This window comes from Pollicipes pollicipes, unplaced genomic scaffold (assembly GCF_011947565.3).
Source record: "Pollicipes pollicipes isolate AB1234 unplaced genomic scaffold, Ppol_2.1 Scaffold_2555;HRSCAF=2994_pilon_pilon_pilon, whole genome shotgun sequence".
NCBI classification, from domain to species: Eukaryota; Metazoa; Arthropoda; class Thecostraca; order Pollicipedomorpha; family Pollicipedidae; genus Pollicipes; species Pollicipes pollicipes.
Window position 1 is genome coordinate 8273057 of NW_023596136.1, and position 19883 is coordinate 8292939.

The 19883-nt window shown below is 67.0% G+C and overlaps 1 protein-coding gene and 1 non-coding gene across 2 annotated transcripts in view; one reads left to right on the plus strand and one right to left on the minus strand.

Moving 5' to 3' along the window:
• Ufd4 (ubiquitin fusion-degradation 4-like) overlaps positions 1–19883 on the plus strand; it is a gene marked incomplete in the record, with an annotated part of 37217 nt that overhangs the window by 5402 nt on the left and 11932 nt on the right. The window contains 18 exon segments of the mRNA XM_037231726.1: positions 6171–6336; positions 6674–6836; positions 7594–7805; positions 8828–8944; positions 11918–12075; positions 12368–12609; positions 13288–13414; positions 13955–14146; positions 14501–14670; positions 14865–15111; positions 16020–16187; positions 16472–16611; positions 16979–17186; positions 17549–17677; positions 18024–18158; positions 18747–18886; positions 19195–19447; positions 19740–19856. Coding sequence (XP_037087621.1) covers positions 6171–6336; positions 6674–6836; positions 7594–7805; positions 8828–8944; positions 11918–12075; positions 12368–12609; positions 13288–13414; positions 13955–14146; positions 14501–14670; positions 14865–15111; positions 16020–16187; positions 16472–16611; positions 16979–17186; positions 17549–17677; positions 18024–18158; positions 18747–18886; positions 19195–19447; positions 19740–19856 — 3084 coding nt within the window.
• LOC119113467 (U12 minor spliceosomal RNA) lies at positions 15298–15449 on the minus strand. Its single transcript, XR_005095915.1, has one exon. It is a non-coding gene; the product is annotated as a U12 minor spliceosomal RNA (small nuclear RNA).

The following is a 19883-nucleotide window of genomic DNA, read 5'->3' on the forward strand; positions in this document are numbered from 1 at the left end:
CGCTCTCCGTCACCTCTCAGGGCTGCGGCAGGTCTCAGGCCGCCCCTGTGGTGTCACACCGACGAATTGATCTCCGGGATGAGCCATTGTCAGCGACCCGCAGATCGGACTACGACAGGGAGCACTGGGCGGGGGCATGACATCCAGGCCGCAGACAACCACGGGCTGCGCAAATCGTGCGAGTAATGTCGTCAGAAACTCGCGAGAAGAAACGTTGCGTCATCACACGTAGGCGCGGGATCTCGTTGTATACTGAGGTACTGAGGACATGATCATGAAACACCACGCATTGAAATTTTTCAATGTGCATCAGATGCGTAGGGCCTCTATAGCAAGTTATTAGACCGCAACAAGGCAATTGGTCTGTTCTTGTCACTGCCCTGAAAGCCTGTCATGTCGATCGTCAGTGCCGATCGGACACGTGTCTGCCTCCGTGTCACCGGCCGTGTCACCAGCCGTGTCGCCGGCCGTGTCACCAGCCGTGTCACCGTGCCGTGTCACCGCCGTGTCACCGGGCCGTGTCACCAGCCGTGTCCCCGGCCGTGGGTCGACCCGGCCAGCGAGGTCGGTCGCCGCCGCCGCCGGTCACCCGGCCCGACCCGGCCTGCGCGCCGCGGCCGACTCACCGTTAACCGCACCGCGCTGTGCATGACGGCGGCCGGGTCGTAACGGGCCGACCAGCGCCCCGGTCTGGGCGCACGGCAGCAGCCGGTAACGCCGGCGGTCGCTGGCCACCGCCCGCCGGGCCGGGGGCCGGTGGCCAGCGGCAACTCCAGCAGCCATCCCCGGCTAGCAGGGGATGGGTGCTGACGCCCGATGGCGGTCCGCTGCAGCAGCTGCCGCGTAAAAGACATCGGTGTCAGGAGCGCTGGCTGTACGAGCACCGAGGGGTTTGGCAGGGCGGCGTCTGAGGGGGGTCTGCAAGTGAGGGTATCACGCAGGAACGTTGCTGGGCGGTGGTGAGAGACACGGCTCAAGCATGACAGTGTCGGCGATTGATTGGCACGCACTGGGGGCCAGATGAGTTTGACCGTGCGTGGCGAGCGGTGGGACTTCCACGGCGGCGGCGTCTGCCGGCGAGGCGGGGCAGGCTGACAGGCGGCTCCACCGCGTCGCTGTCGTCCCTACTCACTGCCGCTCCCTCCCCTCCCCCCCCCCCCCCTTGCACCATTAGCGACGTCCGGCTACAGATCACCGACGCCGATCGGGGTCAGCTCTGCGGCGGCGGCGCCTTTTCTGTGCCAGTCGCGCCGGTCTCGCCTCACCGCGAGGGTGAGCAGGTGGCGCCGGCCCGCGCCACGGAGGCGGCCGCCCGAACAGGGCCGCTGGACGGCGGCTCAGCCGTGCGCCCGGCCGACCCCGTTCTCGGCACATTCGGCTCACGGAAGTCGTCACCCGCCGCCGATACAATCCGCGGCGCCGAGCCAAGGCTATGGCTTTGACCTTTGCCACATGACGCGGCGGCTCAGCGTGATGCTGCAGTCTGGGGCGCGGGACCGGCGGCGCTCGTTCGGTGGCGATATGGACTCACGGGTCTGGGGCGCGGGGCCGGCGGCGCTCGTTCGGTGGCGATATTGACTCACGGGTGGTCTATCCGTGGTCGCGCCGCTGCTGGCGTCGCCGCCCCGTTTGCGAGCAGCCGCCGTCCGTCGGTATAGGCCGTGGCGGGGGTGCGGCTCGACGCGCACCTGCTCCAGCGCCGCCGCCGTCTGCGGCCGACCTGCGCTTTCGTGCGCGTCGAGCCGAAGACGGAGCCCGCCCTGCTATGCAGGCGGGCAGCACCCGGCGGCCGGTTGGTCGTTCGGTCGGCTGGCCCACGCGCGGCCGCCAACACGTGCCGGGTAACCGCCGGGCGCGGCTGGCGGCACGTGGCGGCGCGGCGCTGAGCGCGGGCGAGGGGGAGGGGGAGGGGGACTAACGGACAGGACACCTGCCGCGTCTCTATCAGAGTTGTCACATCTGACGGGAAGCGCGGAGAGCCGGAAAGAAGCCGGAGACCGTCTGTCGGAGCGCCAGGCGGCTCCGGCGTCTCCTCGCCGGCGCCTTGCGAATGTGCTGCTCCGGCGCCGGCAACCAGGCCAGGCCAGGTAGTCGCGGCGCATCACGCCGCGGGCCCTGAACCGTTGGCTTCCCCGCGCCGCTGCGTGTCGCGCGGCGGCCGACTGTCGCCGCGCTCGCGACTGACTGTCTGTCGAGAAGCGCGTGGTGACCGGGCGATCGGGCGTCGGAGCCGCCGCGGGCCTCCCGACGGGAAGGGGGCGGGGGGTGGCGGAACTGGGTTTTGCGCGCCACCTGCCCGCTACCGGCCGAACGGAGCCAGCCGCCTGCCCGGCCGGTGGGGGCTTGACGAGTCGGGCGGCGCACGCGCCGCCGCGTGATGCCAGCGGCCGTTGCCAGCTTCGGCGCTGACAGGCTGTGGTGTGGCGTCACTCGTGGCAGGACTGAGCCGCTTTTGTGCGGAACGAACGATTAGTATGGTATTTATTGCGAGGGATTTGGTTGTCACTGCTTACACTTATGTGTTTCGCTTCCCAGGGAGTGGTTCTCTCCACAGCGAATTCGCTTTGTCCAGAATATAGAACCTAACGTACCCCGATTCTTCCCGTGGAAATTTATCGGAGGCAACCTTTGTGGCAGGCTCCGAGAACGGGTGGGACCCCTCACATCGTCGATGATCCGACTGTGGAGCGGTGCTGCTGTTGGTACAGTTCGGTATAGCTCGCTATAGCTTGATTCGCGATGATAGCTCAGTAATGACTGATAGAGGATAGCTGTTGAGCGACGAGTGGTGTGCTGAGCGTGGCGTGAGGGTAACCACCTGACCACCCACGTGACGTTGTTTAGTTTGGTGGTGGTGGCGGCGCCCCGCTGGTCCGACGCCCCGGGGGGGGGGGGGAGAGGGGGGGGGGCGCCGGGGACCGCAGACGGGTCGTCCAGGTGCGTGCAGACGTCGCGGGGCCGTTAGCCGGCCTCGCCGATCAGCGGCGGAGCGGCGGTGGCCGGCAGCGGCCGAGCGGCCGAGCGGCGGTGGCCAGAGCAGGGTGTGACCCGGCGTCCGGAGCGGTCCACTGACGCCGGGTCGCACTGCGGCCGCTCGCACGCTCACTTTCTAAGCGGGCGGCCAGCTGTCGGCGCCGGTCGGCCGGGTGGCGGCGCGTGAAAGCCAGGCCCGGCGCTCGGTGCGGCGCTGCCGTCCGGGGAGCGCCGTCTCGCCGGGGGTCGGCCGCCAGCCGCGGAATGTCGGCCGCCCGGGCGTCGCGGCCTCGTCGAGTCCGGCCCGGGCCCGGCCGGCGGCGCCGGCACACTCGGCATTGATCTCCGGCGCCCGGTGCGTCTGCGGCCTGCGTGCTGCTGAGCGGCGCGTCGCCTGACGTCCCGGCCGGCCGTGCAGCCGCCCAGCTGACGCTGCCTCGGCTGGCACTTCGTCACGCGCCGCGTCAACGGCATGTCTGGGCGTGCCGTGGCGCAACCTCCGCGGAGTCACGTGATTCGCCTCCCCTCCCCTCCCCTCACCGATCCGGTGGTAGAGGGAAGGGGGGACACCAGCTGAGCAGTTTTTATCGCGTAGCGCCGTCCCTCGCCGCCGCGGCTGGGTCACAGCACTGGGTCGGCTGAAGGGCGCTGGACGAACAGTTTGGCTGTACCGATACCGCCAGCTGCGGCTACAGTGGTGTCGGCCGGGCAGGGGACGGAAGCTAGCCCGGCGACTCCGTATTTGGCCTGCGGGGCATCCAGCGCCAGCGCCAGCGCTGGCGGCAGTGGCGCCCGGGTCCTCCGCCGAGGGGACCGGGCGCCAGGGCGCTCGGGACGCCGCCGCCGCCGGTCGCCGCCGCAGGGCAGCTCGTCGGACCGCCGTCCACTGCGGTACGCGAGGGGCTCTCGGCGGCGAGCCGAACCGCCGCCGCCGCCGCCGCCGCCGCCGCCGCCGCCGCTGTGAACCCAGACAACTCAGCCGTGCGTGCTGGGGCAGTCCTTCCACGAGCCAGGTGGCGACGCGGCCACGTTTGGCGACCCGCCAACTCGGCGGTCCTCAGGAGAGCAGTAATGTGACGCGCCGCGCTCGTGACGCACAGGCGGTCGGGAGCCGGCCAGCGGGGGTCAGGGCTGTGGTGGCCTTGAGTGGCCCGGCCGCGGCCGCCGACGAGCGATGCACTGCTCCCGCTTGTCAGCCAGCCGAGCGTGCCGCCCGCGCCGCCAACTGCGCACCCGCCAGCGGCGGCAGCGCGGCACCGAGCCCGTCTCGGCCTCACGCTGACCTGCCGCCTCACGCGCGTGCCGGCGCCCCGCTCCGGCCGTGGCCGCCGCCGCCGCCGCCGCCGCCGGCGCGGTCGCGCCCCGGGCGGCGCTCTATTTAGCAGTCACGCGCGGCGCCGCTGGCAATGGTACAGCGCTCAGACGGGCGATGGTAGCACGGTGCGGCAGCGGGGCGACAGAAGCGGCACGGGCCGGGTCGGCCGGTGACTGGTGCCGCACCGCGGCCGGCCGTGTCATGCGGCCGGCGATGGTAGCACGGTGCGGCAGCAGGGCACGGGCCGGGTCGGTCGGCACGGGCCGGGTCGGCCGGTGACGGGCAGGGCACAGAAGCGGCACGGGCCGGGTCGGCCGGTGACTGGTGCCACACCGCGGCCGGCCGTATCGCAGCGCGCGCGCGCGATGCCGGCGCCGAAGTCCCATCACGACCCCGGCGTGTCCGCGTGACGTGCGGGGAGATGCCGCGCCATCGCCGACGGTCGGCCGCGCGAAGGCGTCAGCAACCTGGCCGCCGGGTCGTGCCAGACGGCCGGCGGCCGGAGGCACACCTTAGTGTCGCCGGTGGCGCGTCCGCCGGCCGGCCCGGATCGGGGCCGGAGCCGGGCGGCGGTGGAGAGCGGCGCACGAAAGGCGCGAGCCGGCCGGACTCGCGCCGCGCCCCTAGAGCTTGCGGTGAGAGCGAGAGAGCCGGGACGTTGTGTGGGCCATTAGCCTGGGAGGTCTTTCCGGCTGGTAACGGCGATCGATTCAACTCGGCCTAGTACCGCTCCGCCAGCGAGATGGATGGGGCCTGATTATGAAACATGTGCAGGCCGACGTATCGATTGAGCCTGGGATCTGGGTGTTGAGACAAAGGCATCTGTATCGCGGCGTGGACGAAGACCTGTTTGTTTAGTACGGCCGCCTGGGCCGTTCGCATTAAACTGCGGCGTGACACGGACTGAATCCGAAGGTCAGGCGGGCCGTTAAGTGGTCCGTACCTGGCCCATCTCGTGGATGGGCGGAGTCTGACCCTGAGCTGGAGCTGGCTCGCTCCGGCCGCCGGCGGCCACCGTGGCGGTGCTGCCTGCCCGGACCGGGCTGTCCGTGTGCTCGGCGCTGACGTCGGCACAGACGGGCCGTGCGGGCCGGCGGCGCGTTGCCCCCTCCCCGCCCCGCCCCGCCCCGCCCTGTGCGTGTATGTGTCGACCAAACAGGGTGCGCTGGCGGTCTGATCGGCACCCCGGCACTTTGCCGCTCCGTTGCCACGCTCGTGCGGCGGTCGTGGTGGACCGGCGCGCCTCCAGCTGCTCCCGCCGGCGGCGCCCCGCTCCGCTGATCAGCTGGCTCCCCGCCGGCGCGCCGGCGTGGGGTCGGGCTGGTAGGCGGCGTGCGGGCTGGGCCGAGATCCCGGCCGTCTAGTCACGCCGTGGTGTGTGGAGCGCGCGCGGCCGCCGTCCTGGCCTGCCGCTGCCGTCGCTTGTGACGTCACATTGGCCTCTCCACGTGATGTGGTCTAGCTCCATCAGTCCATAGATGCGTGATGGAAACACGGCGGCGCGGCCTGCAACCCGTGCCTGCACAGCGGTTTACCACATACGCGGGAACTGGTGTTTGCATGTCGCGCCTTATCTCATGCAAACGCAAGCCTCGGAGCACCTCTGGGGCTGATATGGCCGATATGGCGGCCGGAACCGACATGCCCTGTTGACCATCGAGCGCCACTCATCTACCACTACCACATCATGTCAACGCGCACACACCGGCGCCGGCGTATTGACAATGCTCGTGTGTTGCCACATCGAGCCGCGCCGCTTGCTGTCGGCTGACCTTGGTGCTGACCGCTGCCGTGACCGCCGCCGCGGCCGCGTTGACCGCCGCCGTGATCACCCTGACCGCTGACCAGTGACCGCTGACCTGGTGCCGCATGTGCGCGACAGGTGGCGGACGGGGCGCTGCGCTGTTTCGCCTCGCTGGCCGACCGGTACACGCGGCGCGGCATCGACCCGGCGCCGCTGGCCCAGCACGGACTGGTGGACGAGCTGCTGGCCCGGCTGCGCGCCGTCGGCCAGCCGGGCGCCGGACCGCCGGCCGCTGCAGCTGCCAGTGAGTACACCGTCGGTCGGTCGGTCGGCCCACCCACCCCGCCTGACCGACGTCCGCTGTGAGGCGCGCCGACGTGGGCGGGGGAGCACGTGAGAACGGGGCAGGCGGGCTATGCGAGAGGCTGCGAAGTCTCAGGGATGACGGGGGGCTATTTGTTGAGTGTTTCCGGGAAAACTCCAGCGTATGAGTAGCAGCAGATCTCAGTACCAGTATTGCGCGTGGTGGCCCGGCCGGAGCGGTGGGGCAGGCCGCGCGTGATGGCCCAGCCGCAGCCGGCGGGCCCGGCCCCTGTGTGAGGGCCGCGCGCAGGCTCTGACCCGAGCCTCCGCGCCCACAGCCGGCACGCCGTCGGTAACGCCCGAGAGCAAGTCGTCGCAGTCGCTGTCGACCGTCATCAGCCTGCTGTCGACACTGTGTCGTGGCTCTCCGGGCATCACGCACGACCTGCTGCGCTCCAGTCTGCCCGAGGCCATCCAGAGCGCACTCAGGGGCGACGAAAGGTCAGTGGCGGCTCCGCTGGCGCCGCTCCCGCAGAGACGAGACGGGGTCGAATTGTGTCGCCTCGTGCGGATGCTGGCGCCGGCACATTCTGGTTGACTTTTTTTCTCGCTGGTGTGTGATTTGTGCGTGGCCCAATTATCGGGGGCACCCACCCAGCTGAGTGCTGCGCTTAAAAGCACTATTTCGGTTTGGCGTGTGCCTGATTTCCCAGGGCACCGGAGGCGCTCCTGCATATTCAGCAAGGTAATTTGGCGTGGGCCGGCTGAAGAGGCTCCGTTTCGAGCGACCCCTCCACAGTCGCCGGCTGTTGGGTGCGCGCTGCCGGCCCAATTGGCGTGCTGCTGCGGGCCGGAGATTGGCTCGTGCTCCCGGGCACCGCCAGCCCCCCCCCCCCTCCCCCTTCCCCTACACAGGCGGCCGCGCCGTCGCTGTTTCCGGCACTGTTCGTCCACGGTGTTTGAAGGCCTACCTGATAGCCGTCTCGCAAGGATGCCAGACATGACGGCACGGCTGGGCCGGCGATTTGCCCCTGTTGATGTACTGTTGACGACGCTTGAGCTGCCTGTCGAACGCGACGCAATCGCTGGACGTGTCGTTGAGTCTTGTGGACTGGAATGACCCGCTTCTGGTCTGGCCGTGAGCCCTGCTGACCCCGCCGTTGCCGCCCGCTTGGGATGCTGGCTGGAAGCGATGCGACCGCTGGATTTGCCGTTGCGTTGCCGCTGCCGTTGACGCCGCCGCTGGTGCCCGCCGCAGATGCGTGCTGGACACGATGCGTCTGGTGGACCTGCTGCTGATCCTGCTGTTCGAGGGGCGGTACGCGCTGCCGCGGACGGGCGTTAGTCCGGCCAGCCGTCTGCCTGGTCTGCGGCGCATGGACTCGGCCGGCGAGCGCTCGCACCGCCAGCTCATCGACTGCATCCGCAGCAAGGACACAGACGCACTCATCGAGAGCATCGAGAGCGGCGGTGAGGGGGCGCACGGCGGCGTCAGGCGCGGGCCGCGGCCAGCGCTGACGGTCCGGGGAAGCGGGAGCGGCGCCTGGAGCAGCGCCGGATCTGACCGGCGCTGCTCCAGCTGGCTAAGAGAGAGTGGAGAGAGGGAGGGAACGAGGGGGAGAGAAAAAAATGCGTGCGTGCGTGCGTGCGTGCGTGCGTGCGTGCGTGCGTGCGTGCGTGCGTGCGTGCGTGCGTGCGTGCGTGCGTGCGTGCGTGCGTGCGTGCGTGTGTGTGTGTGTGTGTGTGTGTGTGTGTGTGTGTGTGTGTGTGTGTGTGTGCGTGTGTGTTTCAGTCGTTGTGGGCCTCCGTGACCTCAGTGGGGACGGGGCGACCACAGCTCTGGGGGTGTCAGACGCATCACCACGGAGCGGTGCCTGCGAACTCGGTCTGCACCGGCTGGTGGGATGTGTAGCGGCTGTGCTGCGCGTGGCACGCCATCTGGTAGGGCGCCGGACACGGTCCATGCGAGCGACACGTGCGCAGCGAGCGTGGTGAGGTCCGTTTGTTTGCGCTGGAGCGCGTCCGGTGGCGCGACAGGCCATAAGCTGACCTGTGGGCCGGGGCTGAAGCCGGCTGATCGTCTGTTAATGCCGGCCGGTGACTATGCACGGTCACTGACCGTACGGCCCCATTCCGGGCGTGGCGGCTCGATGGGCGCCCCCCCCCCCCCCTCCCCCCCGTCGGTCGTGGCGACGGACTCCGGCCGGCTGTCGAACTTGGGCCGGGGTGTCGCGCGGGGGCGTGCCTGTCTGGCCGCTGCTTTTGTTGGTGTCGCAGCGGATACCCGGCACGTCTGACGGCCCATGCCCGGACGGCGAGCGACGCGACGGCGGACACCGCTGCCATGCCCCCCAGCGGCCACTAGATGACCTGTGCTAACACTGACATGGAGACTGCACGTGATCTCAGCGCGTGCGGTGTAAGCCTGCGGCACAGGCCACCGATCACAGCCTGAGCGGGGTCTCGTGACAGTCTGACCGCCTCGCCGCCAGGTGTCGAGGTCAACTTCATGGACGACGTCGGCCAGACGCTGCTCAACTGGGCGTCGGCGTTCGGCACCCAGGAGATGGTCGAGTACCTGTGCGAGAAGGGCGCCGACGTCAACAGAGGTGGGTCACGGCTGGGCCAGCCCGCGCGCCGCCATCTCGCGTGCCGGGGCACGCCTACCTCACCTCGGGCACCGGGCGCCGGCGGCGCTGTGACTGGTCTCCCGAGCTGCAGCGGGCACTGTTTTGTCCACAATAGGCGGTGTGTGCAAATGCAAGCGCGCGTGCCAGGAACACGCCACCAACACAACACCGGGGAGTCCAGACATGCTGGCGTCGGGAGCGGCCCGCTAGTGCAAGCCTCCATTGCCTCGGTGTCGAAGCGGGCCCTCTCGGCAGTGTAGCGCGTGTCCGGCATGGCACGACATGTGCGTCGAGCAATGGCGCCACGATGGCGCCGCAGAGCTGCGCCGCGGCTGGTCAGGCAGGTCCACGACCTCAGCTCTGTGGGCGCTGCATGGCATGAGTCAGAGTCGGTGTGTGACTCACGGTAGGTCCGCGAGGGACGGCAGGCTGTGAGTCAGCTGACTTCGCGGCGATCGAACCCGAAGAGGGCCGGGTCCGCGGGTTTCGCCGTTCCCAGGTGTGCGGGGGGTAAGGCATGGGCACATTGGCACATTGTTCCAGCATTCGGGCACTTCGGTGGTGGGGATGCCGACATTTGTTCATGCTGTCACATCCCCGGCTTGCGTTTCGCTGCCTGTTGCCTCTCCCCTTCTTCAACATCAACCAATCAGCATCGGACCGGGCGGTGTTCAGCCCAGCGTCTAAGCGCATCAGATGCTGGACAGATGCGCCGTGCAGGCCAGATGGCCCAGTTCGGGGTCAAAGGGCAATGGATTAGCACGAACGCATTGTGTCCGGAAGCTTCCGGAAAGCCAGGATTCGGGTAACATGAATTTATATTTACGTCCTGCACATCCCACTAGATGAATTTTGCAATGCCGGCACGGAATGAATTTATGCTTTACATCCTGCACATTCCACTAGCTGAATTTTGCAATGCTGAGACGGGTTGCGTGCGAGACACGACCGAGCACGGGCCTAGGAGTAAACTTGGCCTCCCAGCCGCAATACGTCGCCCTCGTGGTTGCGCCACGCCGCGTCCGCCTGAAGGCATGGTGACGTGGCGGTTTGAGCGAGTGGCTGGAGTTCCCGATGCGAAGCTCGCGATGCCGCCATCGATGCGAGTGCTGCCTAGAGCCGGCACTGGCAGGCCCAGCTGTTCGCCGTGATATCAATTGCGTTTTGGCTGTCGTAACTGCTTTTGCCATGGTTCTGTTGAACGCAGGGCGTCCGGGGTGTCCGGGTACGTGTTTGTTGGTGGAGTGATTCCCACGATCGGCGAGCGGCACCGATCAGCGCCACCTTAGTGGGCTGGGGGGGGGGGGGGGGGGGCGTCGCGGCGTCGGCTCGGGTTCAGCGGACCAGCGCCGTCTGGGCCCAGAGTCCGGCCCGTGTTTACGTTGACTCAGCAGTTCGGGCCGGACCGAGCGCAGCGGCCGGTTATCAGCCCACCTGCGCACCGTGCCCCAACCCCGTGGACGGCGGCTCAGTCGCCGGCCGGCCTGGCGCTCTGTCGAGCTGTTCGTGTGCCGCTGGACGAACAGCTACGGCGGCATGGATAAACGGTGTCCTCCAGGACACCAAGCCCGGTAGATGCGGCACTCGTTATGGGCGCCAAATGACCACCGCAGTCGGCGCGCCCCTAAACTCCAATAAACAACAACAGCGGTAGATGCGGTCTCAGCCTTGGCCTCCCGAGCTTTTTGTGTCGCAAGCTTCCGTACATCGTCGTCGACTGGAGCGGCTGGTCCCCGCGGCCGGCGCGTGAAACATTGCTGTCGGCGCTGATCCTCATTTAATGGCCAGCACGGGACGGCGCGTCTTTCTGCCTGTGTCTGGCGGGGCGATCCGGCGGTGGCGGTGGCGGTGTCTGACTGGACTGAGTCTGAGCGCGCCGCCCAGACTGCAGCGTGCTGTATGCGCCGGCCGCGCCGCCGGTCCCGTCGCCGCCCGCCGCCGGCCCCGCCCCGTCTGGCCCGGTGACCTGACCCGGCGGCGGCCGTCACGTGCGGCACGCGACCCGGCCGCCCGCACGCGACCGGCGCCGGCCCGATAGGCCAGCGGCGGCGACGGCAAGCCTCCGCCGGCTGGGCCAGACCGGCCGGCCGCCGCCCTGCGCGGACGGCACGGGTCGCGGCGGCCGCGCACTCGGCGTCCACCGCCCGTCCGTGTGGCGTTGTGGCGAGTGCCGGCAGGCTGCCTCATTGCCGCGGAATGCTACAACGGCCTGTGCTGAACCGGTGTCAGGTGACGCGCCAGACGGTATCGATCTGAGGTGCCACCTGACGTGGAATCAAGCCAAAACTGGGATTGAACCGATTCGGTCTGGTCGGATCAGCCGAGACGTCTTGACGTGATTCGCGCAGTAGCGTTGATGGTTTCCATCCGCTGTGGAACAGGAGTGCAACTTGGTTCATTCAGCGCAAATATATATTCATGAATTTGGCTCAGTCAGCCAATTGGCGTGTTCCTCTGTCATGTCGGTGGTCAAAGGAGAACCACCAGCCTCGCATTTGGGGGGCTGGCGGTCGCCGTGCTTCGGGTCTGATCAAAGGCGTTGTCTTCCCGACAAGGAGGGCAGCTTGCCCACGGCAGCGTTCACGCATGGCTCGAATGTGAACCATCTATGTTATTTGGCCAATGAGCTGCTGCTGTTGGGCTAATGAGCTGCCCATGGTCATCGTACGGGCTCCTGGTGCGTCAAGGCCGCGATCAATGAAACCAGCCATGCTGAGTGGAATACGTCCCTGATTCTAACGCCGCTGGGCCGTGTTAACTGCGCAGTGAATTGTCAAGGTGCTGGCATGGCGTGAAGTCTGCGTCGGTGCACTGAGACGCTGTGTCTGTATACGCGTTTGTCCGTATGTGTGCGTTCACATCCGGCCGCTGGCTGTTGGACGGTGACCGCCGAGCCGTCGCCGGCCGCCTGTCCCGCCCTGACGCCAGCCGGTCGGCCCGCTCCGCCACCAGGCCAGCGCTCGTCGTCGCTGCACTACGCCGCCTGCTTCGGCCGGCCGGCCATCGCCAAAGTGCTGCTCCGCTGCGGCGCCAACCCCGACTTGCGCGACGAAGACAGCAAGACGCCGCTGGACAAGGCGCGCGAGCGCAACGACGAGGGTCATCGCGAGGTCGGTCCGCCGAGCGCCCCGCTCCACTCGTGTGCGGTGCTCCGTCGCGGCGCGGCCGACCGACACGAGCGCGCTGCGGAGTGACGTGCTATGTCGACTCGGGCACGATTAGCTTGTTTATACTGATGGCGTTTGCCTGCTGTTATCTTGTCCGTGCTCGGGCTTTCCTGTCGGTGTCGTCGCTCTGTGTGCCGTCCGTCGCGGTGGCGGCCTGAGTCCGTGACTGCTGAGATGTACCACGCTTGGGGCGGCCGCATCTCAGGACGTGCTCAGTTGCCGATCTGCCCGCCAGGTGGCCGCTATCCTGCAGTCGCCCGGCGAGTGGATGCTGCCGGCCGACAAGGAGCGACGTCCTGCCGGTGTCGGCGGCAGCGGCAGCGGTGCCGAGCCGGTGCCGGCGGGGCCCGGCCCGGCCGGCGAGGCGGCGCGCTGCGAGGAGCCGCGCGGTGACCCTGCAATGGCGCCGCTCTATCTTCGTCTGCTGCTGCCCATGTTCTGCCGCACCTTCCGGGACACCATGGTCACCAGCGTCAGGTAACTGGCCCACCACGGCCACCAGCGGCAGGCAGCTGACTCGGCATCATGGCCAGATGTGACCGCAGGTAGCACACTGATCATCAACGGCTGGCAGCAGTTGTCAGCAGCATCATGCCGCGCTGCACAATCAGTTCTTTTAGGCATTCTGTTATACGAGGCGCACAAAGACAAAACGCAATAAGCAAAAGAGGCTCGCATGAACCAGACACACCCTGTGGCTTAGTGAACGTAGACAAATCAGATCAGAGTATTAGGGCTCAGGTCGTCCTCTGGCGGAACGCGATCTCGAGTGCACAAGCACTAGGGTCGCCCTGAGTCGTACTGGATAAACTGTTACAATCTGGCGTGGTCAGTTCACAAGCCATGTGTGGGCACTGACTGGGCGCCGTCTCTGCCCTGCACCGGCTCTTGTTGCCGTGTCGACGGCTCCGTGGAAGGCGTCAGTGGATCTAGATCGCTGGAAGACCCGTCCCAGAGCCATCGGACCCGCCAGTGTGGTGTCGGGGCTCCCACTCGCCTGCTATTCTGACCGTCAACAGCTCCAGACGCCCGTGGCCGTGACAGCCGTCTGCTGAACCCTGCCCAGTTGCCGCCGCTGCACTGGGGTGCGTTATGCGGGCTCCGCGCATACTGGCGGGAAGCAGAGGCTGACCCTGCCGCCCTTCGCTGTTACAGGAAGTCGTCACTGAACCTGCTGCGCAAGATGCTGTATTTCATATCGCCTAGTCTGCTAATGGAGACGTGCCAGGGCGACCTGGCCGGCAATATTGTTGAAGTACTCGATGTCGTGTTAGACGCGGAGGTGAGTGTTCAGGAGGAGGACCTCACTCGTGATCTGCAAGGTGCTGTCATCTGACCCAGGCGGGGCGCTGTCGGGATGCACCAGTGGATGGCTGTGCGCCACTGAGCGTTGTCCCGACGGGAAATACGATGGCGCCGGAACGGCACGTGGAGGGTCGGTATCGCCTCGATCCCAAGGCGACGCTGACCGGCCATGTGTGGGTCTTACCGGCTGTTGTACCATCCGTTTCACTCGCCGTTGCCTCCGGCACAAAATGCAGAACGTGAAAAGCTCCGTTGTGGTTCGGCGGCTCTCGTATCGTGTCAGTGCTGTGGGGACGGCTGTCTTGCTCGGCTGGCAGCGCGTCACTGACAAACCAGATGGCGAACAACGATGTTGCCGCTACAAGGGCAACAAGCATGTCAGACGAGCATCGGTACGTGGACGAATGTAGCATGGTTTGTTGTTCCGTCCGCGTACTGGTTCGTTCGTTGGCTACCCACAATGAACTCCTGAAGTTGCGCGTGCCGTGCGCGTGACCGGAGCCCGGTGTCTGCGCAGGACGACGAGGAAGGCCACGCGGTGGCGCTCCAAATCACCGAAGACGTGCTACGCAAGGGCGCTGACACCTTCCTCGAGCACTTCGCCCGGCTGGGCCTGTTCACGAAAGTGGGCCAGATGGCGGGCGCGCAGGAGGAGGGCGAGCCGCGCCCGGCCAGCCCGCAGTCGCTCGGAGCGTGCGCCGACAGACTGGTGAGTAGCTCCCACCCGGCTGCGGCCGGTGGGCGGGGGTGGCGCGGCGCACAGCGTCCCAGGTCTGCGAGCGTTGGCCCGCCTGGGCCATATGTTGGACGGGACGATGTGCCCTGGGCCAGTGTGTGAGAGACGGGCAAAAGCCATCGACGAACGGGCGGTCATGCCGGCACAGGCAGCGTTGTGGCGTAGCCTAGATCGCCCGCGGCTCCCAAGTGCATTGCGATGGTTAGATAGTAAGCGCGCCCCATATTTGACTGCGGAGTCTAGCCAGAGGAGCGGTGCTCAGCGGTACGGAGCGTCGCCGTGAACGTCCGTGACGGTGGTGTGACGTGTGACGCCTGTGTCGTCCAGCCGGAGGAGTCCTGTGACCAGCCGCAGCCGGAGCAGGACGCGCGCGAAATACTGCCCGGCAAGGCGTACCAGTGGCGCGACTGGTGCATCTGCCGTGGCCGCGACTGCCTCTACATCTGGTCAGACGCCGCCGCCCTGGAGCTCAGCAACGGCAGCAACGGCTGGTTCAGGTGTGTGACCGGCCCCCGGGACGGGTTCAGGAGTCTGTGGCACAGCCTGAAGCTCAGGCTCAGGTTCAGGCTCAGGCTCAGGCTCAGGCTCAGGCTCAGGTTCAGGTTCAGGCTTGGGCTCAGGCTTGGCTCTGGTTCAGGTTCAGATGGTGTCGGCGTGTTCGCTGCGCTGATGGGCACGCCCGCCCCGTCAGGTTCATCCTGGACGGCAAGCTGGCCACGATGTACAGCTCTGGCAGCCCGGAGGGCGGCTCGGACAGCTCGGAGAACCGCGGCGAGTTCCTGGAGAAGCTGCAGCGGGCGCGCGCCTCGGTGCGGCCCCAGTCGGCGTCGCAGCCGGTACTCAGCCAGCCGTCGGCCGCGCGGCTCGTGGTCGGCAACTGGTCTCTCAGCTGCCGGCGCGACGGCGAGCTGGCGATCAACAACAACGACGGACAGCAGGTGGGAGGGAGCTCCTGCCTGGTGCGTGGCGGCCGACCCGTCTCCGGGCCGCGGTCCGATTCTCTCGTATGGCCGCGCTGGGGTTTGATTTCTGACCGTATCCATCAGCTAGAGGAGAGGCGGGGCGGCTGCCACACGCGCAGGTCCCCGGCTCGTTGTCCCGTATTTTCCCCATTGCCGCCTAGTAGGGCAGATCGCAATCACCTAGGCAGGCAGCGAAGTAGGCTGCCCGCCCGTGGGACGACCTGTACCCCGTTAAAAATTGAAGCTAGAGTGATCTCAGCAGAGCCAAGCGTCACCAGGGCTCGTTAATTTCCTTACTCATTAGTTTAAGGCACGAGCGCGGGGCGTCGCGATTTTTCGTCATGGTCATCCGACAGAACAGAGTGTGTGCTAGTTTTCATAGCTTGGGCGTCATTAGGTGGACAATTATGTCCGCATGTTAAACATACTCGATCACAATTCCTCCATTGTGTGCCGCCTCTCGTTGGCCGCGACGCGTGGGACCATTATCCGGATGAATTTAGTGGTCGGAAGCTTTTTCTAGCCAAGCGATTTGGTTACGTTTGGGCTGCCATCTAGGGACTAGTTTAAGAACCTTGAACGTGGTCGCGTTGAGCCTTGAGTGTGGTCTGGCCCGCTGTCGGCTCATACCTCTGAGGTTCAGATGATGCGCGACTGTTGCCCACCGGGCCATTCATTGTTCCGTCATCGTCCGTAACCGGCTCAATCATCGAATGATGTGCCTGGGTCGTGGGGCGTGTGACAAGTTGCACTATTCTGACCGCTCTCTCCCCCTGCCGGGCCGCTGACCTGCATGCCGTGCCGTGTCGTGCCGTGCCGTGCCGTGCCGAGCCGAGCCGTGTCGAGCCGGTCGCCAGCTGACGCCGTGTGGCCTGGCTCGCCAGCAAACGACCACGCTGCGAGAGGACCTGCCCGGCTTCCTGTTCAAGTCGAACCGCGGCACCAAGCACACCTTCACGGCCGAGACGTCGCTCGGGCCCGAGCTGTCGGCCGGCTGGGCCGGCAAAAAGGGCAAGCGCTTCCGCTCCAAGGTCGAGGCCGTCAAACAGAAGGTCAGCTTGTCTGGGGCGGCGTGGCGCTGGGTGGGGGCAGGCGGGCGGCAAACACTGCCAGCCGGAGGTGGGGACGGTGTGCTGGTGTCGGGCCGTTGCTGTGCAAAATCAGTTGGAATCATCTCCGCACAATAAGTAATTTTTGCTGAGCAGAGAGAGGCAGAGAGCAGTTGCGACGGAATCTTCGTTCTCTGTCGTCTCCATACGTTGGGCCTCGTATTGACTGTGATCGCTCTGGCCTGACTTGACCTGACCTGACTCGACTTTGGGTCCGATGCCTACAGGTGCGCTCCCAGGCGCGCGAGATCTACGAGAAGTACTTCAAGATTGCGCAGTCCCAGCCTCGCGGCGTGGTCGCCAAGCTGGGCACGATCGTGGCGCAGATCGAGCGCGCCTGCCACAAACAGCTGGCGGCTGTTGACCGGTGGGTGTGGGGACGCGCCGGACAGGCGGGCGGCCGCCGCGCCCCGCTCGCTCGCGCCGGGCCGACGCGGAGCCGGCGTCAGCCTGTCTCGTCGTGTCATCAGTCGCGCTGAGCGATAGCCTGGGATGTCATTGCCCGGCGCTCCCAGATGCTGCCCAGATCGTGGCGATTGCGAGTCGGGATCGGCGAATGCGTGTGCGTTTGCACCCAGCCGCGTGTGTGTCGGTCTGTTGCCTGAGGTGTGTATGCGTGGGGAGGGGGGAGGGGGTCGGCGTACGGCCTCTGGTGACCGGTGACCGGTGCCGGATTTTGCGCCAATCCGTGGCGGGCCGCGTGCGCCGCCGCTGACCGCGTCCACCGCCGACAGCACCGACGAGTGGCGTCCGATCCTGCGCGCCGCGCTCGGCGACCTGATCACGCTGCTGTCGGACGAGCGGGCCGTCTCGGCGTACGAGCTGCACTCGTCAGGCCTGCTGCAGGCGCTGCTGCGGCTGCTCAGCTCGCCCGACCGCACCAGCCGGCGCGCCAACCGGCTGCTCAAGCAACGACAGCGACTCTTCAAGCAGTGCTTCCAGGTGAGGCGGTGGCGACGGCGACGCCGCCCGCTGGCCGATGGGCGGCGGCGGACGACCTCTTGCCGGTCTGGTGCCAATCGCGATGCCAGCCCGCTAATCGTGATGAGTCGGTGCTGGGGGCGGGTCTGAACGGCCGGCGGCGGACGGCCTCTTGCCGGTCTGGTGCCGATCGCGATGCCAGCCCGCTGATCGTGATGAGTCGGTGCTGCGGGCGGGTCTGAACGGCCGGCGGCGGACGGCCTCTTGCCGGTCTGGTCTCGGTCGCGATGCCAGCCCGCTGATCGTGGTGAGTCGGTGCTGGGAGCGGGTCTGAACGGCCGGCGGGGTTGGCGTCTGACGCCGTTTCTCTTGCTGTCCGCCAGGAGGCGGCTGGGGCGTCGCAGGAGCACCCGGGCGTGTCGCTGGTGCGCAAGCTGGTCTCCGTGCTCGAGTCGATCGAGAAGCTGCAGGTTTACAACTACGACTCGACGGGCACCGTCAGCGGACTCCAGGTGAGCGGGCGCGGCCCGGGTCCGGCGCCGAGCTGGGCCGGCCGCTCCGCTGGGTGATGGGGAGGGTGTCGGCAGGGAACGGCGGGCGCTGCCGCGGGCCAGCAGCCGTCCTCGCTGCCGACAACGGATGTGACGTTCGAATCGTAATCTTTGTCCGATGGACACTGCCCTGACCAGTGACAATGTACGCGTCTCTTTTAGTGTAATCGATCGTCAGACGTGTGAGTCGTGCCTTGGGCATTGTGCCGCTCGAGACCCGTCTCCTCGCCCATCGAATGCCCCTGGAATGCCGCTGCGACGTGCCACCCGTCCGCGACCTGAGCGGCTGGGCGCGCCCCCGCGGCAGGTGTTGCAGCTGCGGATGCGGTTCCGCTTGGAGCGGGCAGCCAGCGACTCCGGCCTGATCGACTGCACCGGCCGCACCCTCAAGATGGAGCCGCTGGTCACCGTCCGCCAGCTCGAGCGTTACCTCCTCAAACAGGTACGGTGCTGGGCCGATCTGAAGAGGTGCGTCCTACTCCCCCGTGGTCCTGCCGTGCCCTGTGGCCTGCTCCGTCGTTAACATCTCTGTTATCCGTCCTATCACCCCAAAGTACCATGGATGCGGACGCTAGGTTTTCTGGTGGTCCACGCACGTTATGTACCGGATGTGTTTGCATGGCCCTTGTGTCTGGACTGGTTTCTGCGCTGGGCCTGTCGATGGACCACGGGTGTCGCCTTGTCGTGCCATGTCGATGGACCACGGGTGTCACCTTGTCGTGCCATGTCGATGGACCACGGGTGTCGCCATGTCGTGCCATGTCGATGGACCACGGGTGTCGCTATGTCGTGTTATGTCGATGGACCACGGGTGTCGCCATGTCGTGTTATGTCGATGGGCCACATGTGTCGTGTCGCGTTATGTCGATGGGTCGCGGGTGTCGTTACGGCTGTGCAGTCGCTACCTGAGTGTCGTCAGTGCGGTGTCGGCCGGAGGGCCGGCTTCAGGCGCGGTACGGTGGTCCGGCCGGGGCCTGCCCGCGGCGCCGCCGGAGCTCGCCGTAGTCTGACCGCCCGCCGACCTTGCCAGGTGGCCAAGCAGTGGTACGACCACGACCGGTCCACCTTCACCTTCGTCAAGCGCATTCGCGAGAGCCCGAGCATCGTGTTCACGCACCAGTCTGACTTCGATGAGAACGGCATCATCTACTGGGTGGGCACCAACGCCAAGTGAGTGGCTGACGACAGACCGCCGCCGAAGCTTGGGTCAGGCTCGGCAGTTGGCGGAAAGCCATATCCGGTGTCGGGCGGAGTTTGTGATTTGCGGAATGACATGCTGGTGGTGCGCGATGCAAGGTCATCACGTCTGGTGACGGCAGGTGCTGCTTGCCGGCAGTGGTTGATTTGAGACCCTATGCCTTGCATATGTCCAGTGAACCCAAGGCTCGTGACGTTCTCACAGCGAATGTGAGCGGAGATGGCATTGACGCGGCCGCCGCCGCCTCCTCCCTCTTATCGAGCGTCCGCCGCCGCCGCAGGACGGCCTACGAGTGGGTAAACCCGTGCCAGTACGGCCTGGTGGTGGTGACGTCGTCGGAGGGCCGTAACCTGCCGTACGGCCGGCTGGAGGACGTGCTGTCACGCGACCCGACGCCACTCAACTGCCACACCAACGACGACAAGCGCGCCTGGCTGGCCGTCGACCTCGGCCTCTGGGTCATCCCCACCTGCTACACGCTGCGGCACGCGCGCGGCTACGGCCGCAGCGCGCTCCGCAACTGGGTCTTCCAGGTGAGACGGGGGAGTGGGCGTCGCGCGCCGCGCGCCGGCGGACGGTGGGAGCGCGCCACGGCCCGGGCTCGGCGGGGGGGGGGGGGGGGGGAGGGGGGGGGGAGTGCTGCATGCCATTAGCTGTGTTAAGACTTCCCTTGACGTGATGTCGTTTGGAGAGTGGTGACAGTGGTGGCGTGCTCTTAAGCTGGGCTGCAAACGCTCTGGAGTTGGTGAAGCGCATCTCGTGCGTGCCCGCACGCGCTGTGTCGCGCGCACCGGCTGGTGACGCAGTGACTGCTGCCGTCGCCAGGTGTCCAAGGACGGACTGTCGTGGACCACGCTGTACATGCACATCGAGGACACGTCGCTGAACGAGCCGGGCAGCACGGCCTCGTGGCCGCTGCTGGCGCCCACCGACGAGACTCAGGTGAGCAGACGGGCGGTCCGGCGGACC